At 36.4% G+C, this 9369-nt stretch overlaps 1 protein-coding gene across 1 annotated transcript in view; it reads right to left on the reverse strand.

Moving 5' to 3' along the window:
* Positions 1 to 700: 700 nt before the first annotated feature.
* LOC106879283 (Golgi-specific brefeldin A-resistance guanine nucleotide exchange factor 1-like) overlaps positions 701 to 9369 on the reverse strand; it is a 94772-nt gene continuing 86103 nt past the window's right edge. The window contains 5 exon segments of the mRNA XM_052970817.1: positions 701 to 829; positions 3416 to 3711; positions 4529 to 4723; positions 6299 to 6464; positions 7075 to 7185. Of these exon segments, the coding sequence (XP_052826777.1) occupies positions 806 to 829; positions 3416 to 3711; positions 4529 to 4723; positions 6299 to 6464; positions 7075 to 7185 (792 nt within the window). The 3' untranslated portion in view covers positions 701 to 805.

The following is a 9369-nucleotide window of genomic DNA, read 5'->3' on the forward strand; positions in this document are numbered from 1 at the left end:
ATTTATCTAAAAAATCCTTTATCCAGTACTTAGAAAGTCCAATACTTTTTTTTTATGCGGGTATTTTTTGCTGTAAACTATGCAGAAAGTCCAATCAGTGTTAATGATGCTATGGATGGTTGCTTGAAAATAAATCTTATGATAGCAGCAAAAGAGAGGAGGGGGGCTGCACTTAAGAGGTTGTAAGTGTTGAAAAAAAATTTTTTTTTTTTTTTTTCCAAACATAATAGCTGATTTCTCTAGGAAATAGATTACTAATTTTGTAATAAGCAATAAATCACTATCAAATTTTACATTACATTGTTAAGGAATGATGTATATATAATTATATTTTCATGGGTTATTCAGATTCTTTTTAAAAATAGAATTAGGTATTCCATTTCCAGTTTCTGTGATTCACAGAATCTAGTCACTGAGAAAAATCTCATTAGAGGGAGTGTCTGTATCTTGAAGTTCTCCTCCAAGTTACTTTTAAGAAGTGTATTATGTACAGAGAAGAAAATAAGGCTATTAAAATAAATATGTTGGTCAGTGGGTAGCAAGAGAAGTTGGCACCAATGGAAGGTATTCAGTAGTTGAGGGTTTTGAATAATCATGAAATTCAGTCCAGATAACTTTGACCCTGATAAACCAAATTTTTACTTAGACCATTATTATCTTAGACTGAAGAAATCAAAGATGGTCAACAAGCATTGCAGCATTGATGGTGAAAAGTTTTATCAACATAAAGAGGGGGGGGGGGGGATCAGCTTCAAACTGCAAGTAGGCACCAGTAGAGAGTCGAAGTGACCGGTCAGTTGATTTATCACTGGCTTTCATGTCTTTCCATCTAAAAATTTAAATATCAAGGTATTAACAATAAAGCATATGAAAAAATCTTATTATATAGTACAAATGATTTATGACTGCTATTGTTGATCTTAGAGCTATCATCAAAGTGCAGTGATGATAGCAGTGTGCACTGGTTAAGAGTATGATATACTGAGCAAATATTGAAGAAATGATAAACAAGTTTACATCATTTGTTCCTATGTATGTTTCACCACTGGCTGTGTATTGGATGCTTTATCAAAACTAATCATCAGGGAACACTTTAGTTCCCTGTAACACTGCAATAAAATGTTACCCAATGATCAGTTGTGATTCCACTGGAAATCCAGGCCATCTCAATGATGCAATGTACACAGGAACAAATATGAACTTGTAATTTCTTCTACATTTGATTTGTATATCAAAACAAGTAAAACTATTAAGTACATAGTATTTGCAAAACCACCTCACAAAAACATTATGTAAACTGGTGTTTATTTGTCTGTTTCTTCAAGCTAGCAGAGGTTGGATGAATATTTTGAGGTATTTTATTGTCAAATATCCTTGCTAACCTTTACCTCTTTTCAAGTTAGGATGTCCTCATCTTTGTTGTTAACACATTTCGGCTGATATACCCTCCATCCTTCATCAGTTGTACATGGAAAAATACCTTAGGAATGAGAACCCAGGTTCAAAATTTCCCCAAGACACCTGATAAAGGCTGGAGGGTATATCAGCCGAAACGTGTTAACAAACAAGACAAGGACAAATATCCGTCAAATGTAAATAATGTACATAATTTACTCATCTCTTAAATATAGAACTGTATATATATCCATCGTCAGCTGCCTAACAGGTATCATTCTTGATATATATATGATATGTTAATGTCTACTTCACACCTGCACATCAGACAAAGGTGTGTTGGATGCAGAGTTTTCATAGCAGATTAAGAAAACCCAGATATACTTCATGACATGTCTCAGCAAAGCCATTATTTACAAGCAATGAATGAAACATGCAAAGTGGACACAAGGGAAATGCAAAATCACTTAGACAAACACTTGCACATATATGTAAACTCACTTCTAAGGTAACAGGGACAACCATTAGTTGGCATAAAGACATATATGATGGGCTTCTTTCAGTTTCCGTCTACCAAATCCACTCACAAAGCTTTGGTTGGCCCAAGTTTATAGTAGAAGACTTGCCCAAAGTGCTCAATAATGGGATTGAACCCAGAACCATGTGTTTGGGAAGCAAGCTTCTTAACACACAGCCTTGCTTGTACCTTTAATAGGTGCACGTCCTTAGTATAGCTAGGACCATATCCCAAAGACAATACTTTCGATTCAGGGCCAAATGATATTTCTCTCACCAACAGGCTTACATTCTACAAGGGTCAAGGTAAGCCATGGCGGAGTATCATTTCCACATCTGGAACAACAGCAGCTAGACACTGCATCCAGAAGAAATCCACTTGATTGATTGGTATTTAGTCATCAATGACTCCAGCTTCTCATCTGCAGGTGTGCTGTCTCTTCTCCACATTTTGTATGACTACAAGTCAGCAAATTATATATATATATATATATATATAATTATTATTATTATCATTGTATATAGTTATTGTTTAAATGTTCACTTCTCCAAGCTTTATGGGTTTCACAAAAGAAACTTTTGTTTCAAACACTGGTAAAATAACAACAAAGTTAATTGAATGCTTGATTATTTTCAAACTTAATGTATTTCATTAGAAAAGTAATGGAAGCGTCTTAACTCTTTTGTAACTATTGTTGAGGCAAGTGAATTTGGAATTTGAAATCTGAAATGGAAATCGAACCGAATCCAACGACTGGAACTCATGCCAACTTTTCCTTCATTGGACACTAAACTCTGCTTGCGAAGACCAGGTGGGGCAAGTGAAATCATAATTGAACCACACTCAATGACTGGTCACCACGCCAGTGGAGCACTAACAGCACTGTCAAGCGTGTTCATTGCCAGAGCAGCTGTCTGGCTTCCGTGCTAGTGGCCCGTAAATAGCACCATTTGAGCATAATCATTACCAAGGTTGCCTTCTAGCACTTGTGCTGGTGGCACGTTAGAAAATCATTTGAGCGAGGTCATTGCCAGTGCTGCGGGACTGGCTCCTGTGCAGGTGGCACGTAAAAAACACGTTTTTGAGCATGGCCGTTGCCAGTACCATGTGACTAGCCCTCATGCCGGTGGCACGTAAAAGCACCCACTACACTCAAGTGGTTGGCGTTAGGAAGGGCATCCAGCTGTAGAAACTCTGCCAGATCAGATTGGAGCCTAGTGCAGCCTTCTGGCTTGCCAGTCCTCAGTCAAATTGTCCAACCCATGCTAGCATGGAAAGCGGATGTTAAACGACGATGATGATGATGATTTCTGTTGCAGTACACTGCCTTTGATTTGATTAATTTTAAAAATAGTAAAGAATTTAATTGCAATAACTTTGTCATTATTAAACTGGTGTTTGGGACATAAATTAACATGGAATTTTGCTGGAAGGTTTAGATTTAAATCACTTAGAAATAAGGAATTTGTATCATAGTAAAAGTAAATGCAAAGTGTTACTTACCTGAGGAGAAATAAAAGGAATTGTAGTCCCTTGCATGATATCTGGGTTCAGAAGTAACGGAACGGTGCTTGCAGTAGAAGCTATGGAACCAGAAGTGGAAGAAGAGTTGTTTACAGTCACTGAGTCTGTAATGTTAGGGCGTGGTGCAACTGGTGAACTGTTTACTGACATGTTGTCTGCCATGCTACTGCGAGAGGCAACTTTAGGCAAGGGTGGCTGAAGAATGTAAGCGGATGTCATGGTGGCACTATTCCCTCCAACCAATGGACTTTCTGAACGAGGAGATTTGCCAATTCCTGAAAAAATAAAAGAAACAATAAACGGTGAAGATAAGGTGATGATTGAACTGATTAAGGATTAAAACCTGATCAATGTCTGGATTAATAATAAATAATAATTAAAGATATTGTGTCTGGGCTGGGCACTTCATCAGTTATGATGGTAAGTGTTCCAGTTGATTCAATCAACGGAACAGCCTGCTTTTGAAATTAACAAGCATGTGGCTGAGCACTCCACAGAAACATGCACAGTTAACGTAATTTGTAGATTCATCATGACACACCAAATGTAACACGGCCAGCTCATTTGAATTACAGGTACAACTCATTTTTACCAGGTAAGTGAACTGGAGTAATGTGAAAAAAAAAAACTGTCTTGCTCAAGGACACAAGGCGTTGAACTCACAACCTTATGGTCAGGAGTTGAATAGACAAATCACTAAGCCACTCACCCTCAAAGATACTATAACACTAGCTAATTCGTGAAGAATAAATATGTAGGTAGGATCCCATATCTATATCCGTCAAGTCAGAAAGATCCCTTATAATTAGTCTGCTTGATTAGGGCTAACCCCAGATTAAACATCTAGAAAGGAAACATCAATCCTTCAACCCACATTTCAACATTTCTAATGACTCAACTAATTAAAATTCTAAACAATTTTCCCTATATACTAAATTACAATTAGCAAAATTCACTGAAGCTAACAATAACAATAATATAAAAAAAAAAAACTAAAAAAATTATTTAAAAAATAATCCGAAGTCAATTTTACAAAACTTAATGAAGAAGGTAGAAACATTTTCAAATAAAATGATGTTAGATCTAACTTACCACTGTCCGGACTTGGCGTTTGAACATCTGAGTTTTGAGAACTTGGAGAATCAGGCACTTTTGCTGTACCATTGTTATTCGTGACTGGCAATGTTATTTGAGGGTCTGGTTGGATGTCTTCGTTAGCTACCATTACTACCACTTTTTCAAGGCTAGCATTATTACGATCAATGTTTCTTGGTTCTGGAACACACACTAAACAAGAAAAAAAGAATATTATTTTGAGAATAAAACAAAATATTTATATATAAGATACAGTAGATTGGTGCAGTCTTCTACTTGGCTGGCTCTTGTCAACCGTCCAACCCATGCCTGTCTGGGAGACAGATGTTAAACAATGATGATGATACACATAGAGACTTCTTCGTTAGCTTGAGAATTAAGAGATTGTTGGGGTGGGGGTCCCTACAGTTTAACAATTACAGCTAGAAATTAAATGTTTATTGTATAGAAATAACCCCCAGAAAAAGTAAAATATGACATTTCTAGTATTGTTACTGCTTAGCCTCAGCTCAGTCATGACCTAGTAAGTCTATGATAAAGGGTATTCCAGCCATGACCTCTCCACCTTTTACTCAGATATTGTGTATCCAGGTTTGATACACTAAACCCAAATAGGTCCTTCTTATATAAGACAGTAAAGTATGGTTTAGGTGCTTGAACAAAATACCAGGGCAGAATACTGAAAATATATTATCTTTTACTAGTTTCAGGGGCATCATCATCATCGTTGTTTAACGTCTGCTTTCCATGCTAGCATGGGTTGGACGATTTGACTGAGGACTAGTGAAACCGGATGGCAACACCAGGCTCCAATCTGATTTGGCAGAGTTTCTACAGCTGGATACCCTTCCTAACGCCAATCACTCCGAGAGTGTAGTGGGTGCTTTTACGTGCCACCGGCACAAGGGCCAGTCAGGCGGTACTGGCAATGGCCATGCTCGAAATAGTGTATTTTACGTTCCACCTGCACAGGAGCCAGTCCATCAGTACTGGAAACGATCTCGCTAGAATGTCTTTTCATGTGCCACTGGTAACTGGTAACGTTATCTTGAAAAATTATAATCAGACGAATCGATCCCAGTACTTATTTGTTTTTAAGCCTGGTACTTATTCAAGTGGGGAGAAACAGGTGCAAAGACACACTGACACAATGGGCTTCTTTCAGTTTGTGTCTCCCAAGTCCACTCACAAGGCTTTGGTCAACCTGAGACTATAGTAGAAGACACTTGCTCAAGGTGCTATGCTGTGGGACTGAACCCAGAACTGTGTGATTGGGAAGCAAACTTCTTACCACACAGCCATCCCAGCACCTTTCTTTATCTTTACAAGATTGACTATGATGGTAGTTGTAGGTGAGCATCACTGTCATACAAGAAATGTTATTCATTTCCGGTCTTCCATGAAAAACATGTCAAGCCATGGGAAATATCTTATTTGGAAACAAGTAAGGGTTAGCAACAGGAAGGGTATCTTGCTGTAAAAAATTTGCTTCAACAAACTTCATCTGACCCATGCAAGCATGGAAAAATGGATGTTAAATGATGGCGATGATAATTTTCCAAACATATAAATTGAGAAATAAAATAAAATGGCATCAAGCATGACTCAGCTTAACAGAAGCTTATTCTACAGTGTTTTCAAAACATCTCTTTTTTCCAGTAACAATGAAAAATAGTACTTAGCGTAGTAATTTTCACTCAATTTCGGAGGTATTATAACAGTTCCTCAAGGATTGTCTCAAAGTAATGGTCAAAAAGAGATAGTTACCAGGTTCCTGAGTTTTAAATAGTTCCTCTTGCAGTTCTGGTAAGAACGTGTCAATACGGTCCCATGTCAACTTCCAGAGTTGTGAGTCTGTTGTATCAGTGTGGAAAATTCCAGCTGTGTCCATAACTAGTAACATATTTTTTAAGGATTCTCGTATTGCATCTGACTGTAATAGTAATAATAATAATAATAATAATAACAACAATAATGATAATGGTTTCAATTTTCGTTAAGGCGGCAAGTTGGCAGAAATGCTTAGCAGTATTTTGTCTGTCTTTACATTCTGAATTCAAATTCCGCCGAGGTCGACTTTGCCTTTCATCCTTTTGAGGTCAATAAATTAAGTACCAGTTGCGTACTGGAGTCGATCTTATCAACTGGCCCCCTCCCCAGAAATTTCAGGCCTTGTGCTAAGAGTAGAAACGAATTTTGGTACAAAGCCAGCAACTTTGGAAGAGGGGGTAGTTGATTACACTGACCCCAGTATCCAACTGGTGTTTATTTTATTGACCCCGAAAGGATGGAAGCTGCAAAGTTGAACTCAAAATGTAAAAACGGATGAATCTATTTTAGGCACAAGGCTGGAAATTTGGGGGAAGGGGCCAGTTGATACCTTAACTTCAGTGTTCAACTGGTACTGTTTATTAAACCCCGAAAGGATGTTAAGCATTTTGCTCAGCATGCTAACAATTCTGCCAGCTTGCTGCCTTAATGATAATAATAATAACAATAATAATAATAATAATAATAATAATAATAATATTAGTAATACTCACCAAGAGATCACTGCCTTTGTGCATGTATTTATCCATGAAATCTAATATAGTTAGCCATAGTGCTGTAAAGGTACTCAATGATAAGAGAGGAGACAGATGCTGTAGGAATACCTGTAGACAGAAAAATATATATAATGAGTTAATTAAATTGATGTTCACAAACGAAATTTAGTGGTTGTTGTTGTTTAGCCTCACTGAAGCTTTGAATGATGAGATATAAACAGCAAAAGGTATTCAAGCTACGACCATCCTTTGTTATATTCAGACAGTTGTGTGGTTAAAAAGCTTGCTTCCTAAGCATGCTGTCTCAGGTTGAAGTGTCTTCTACTATAACCTTGGTCTGTCCAAAGCCTTGTGAGTGGAATTATTAGATGGAAACTGGAAGAAGCCCATCATATATATATTTCTGTACTTATGTGTTTATACATATATATGTACATGTGTGTGTGTGTTTGTGTGTAGTCTTGCCATCCTGTGAAGATCGTAAACAAGCATCACCATCATACAAGAGGTGTTGTTTGTTCCCAGCTTTCTTTGAGGAAACGTGTCTGACCAGGGAGGAAATATTATCTCGCTGAGGAAATATTATCTAACTGGTCAGAGTTAGTGATAGGAAAGGCACCCAGTTGGAGAAAACCCGTCTCAACAAATTCAGTGTGATCCATGCAAGCATGGAAAAGTAGACAGTAAATGATGATAATGATGATGAAAATGATTATAATATATCTAGTAGGACTACATTATCCTTATGTCAGTAGGATATGATTTGAAGATTTCACTGCTATATCTGGCAGACTGAGAGACCATGTAGAGGCTTCTACATTCTGTTTGATTCCAAGTCAACTCGGAATGAGCAAATTTATGATTAAAGTCATTCAAGTTATGACCACATCATCCAGTGCCATTTTTTAAATAAGATAGTGGGCTTAATTTTTTACACAATCACAAGGCAAGAAACTGGGGTTTAAACAATTAAATCACTTCTAGTACTTGATAGATAATTATTTTATTGATCCAAGAAGAATAAAAAATCAAATTTGACTTCTGCTAGGATTTGAACTCAGAAACATAAAGAGCCAGAATAAATACTGCAACAAATTATTTTCTGTTGCTTTAATGATTCTGCCAATCAATAGCCCCACCAATAACATATCATCGAAGAAAATCTTAGTTAATTGGCAAAAATGAGAAGGACGTTTGGTGTTGTTTATCTATAGCAGTTACTGCTTTTTTTGAATATCTATAAACTTACTCACAAAGCAAAGTAATGATAACAGAATAAACTTAATATTTGCTTCATTTAGGGTAACAACAATAAAATACTAGATGTAGTGAAAAATAAATCATTTCAATTAATTACTCCATGATACCATCTACAGGAAATGCCATACTTAATATTAAAATATAGTATTTAATTTAGTGTACTGCGTGACTTTTTCAAGGCACCAATTTTACACACACACATCGCCTGTGCTGGTGCCACGCGAAAAATACTCAGTCCACTCTGTAGGGTGGTTGGTGTTAGGAAGTACCCTTCCTAACACCAACCAGTCTTCTGGGATCTTTTTTAAAACGGGGGCCACATTTTTCATTAACGAAACACTTTGAAACTTGGAACACTGGTAGAATGTGTCATATAAAACATCTTTTTCTCTTAGTCTTCTTAAAAAAAAAAGAAATCCATAAATTATTCCAGGTTAAAGTTGTCGTATTTCTGTAATTTCAACCAATCACTGACGTCCATTCAGCCGATATACATTAAGTGCCGACTACATAAACAAACGATTCTGAAACAATTAACCCTAACCCTAACCCTAGGGTTAGGGTTAGGGTTAGGGTTAAAGCAAATTTAAAATGAAAAAAGCAAATAAAACGAAGGTATGGAGATTAAATATGCTTTACATCGCTTAATGAGCCAAAGGAGTAAATATAAACAACTGAATACTTGTCAGTGATTGGTTGAAATTATCGAAATAAGACAATTTTTTACATGAAATAAATTCGAATACAAAAATATTTTTCTGTTCTATAACACAAAATAGATAAGTATACGAAGTTTGAAAGTCTTCCCGTACCAAAAAGACTACGTAAAACATTAATGAAAAATGTGGCCCCCGTTTTAAAAAAGATCCGTCTTCTGACTTACAAATTCCTGTCAAACCATCCAACCCATACCAGCATGGAAAGCAGACATTAAATGAAGATGATTCATATATATATATATATCGTAAGTGTGTACATGTGCATAATTATGTGCATGCTTGTATCAGTATCCAAGTTTATATATATATATAT

Source organism: Octopus bimaculoides, chromosome 9, assembly GCF_001194135.2.
Source record: "Octopus bimaculoides isolate UCB-OBI-ISO-001 chromosome 9, ASM119413v2, whole genome shotgun sequence".
In the NCBI taxonomy this organism is placed as follows: domain Eukaryota; kingdom Metazoa; phylum Mollusca; class Cephalopoda; order Octopoda; family Octopodidae; genus Octopus; species Octopus bimaculoides.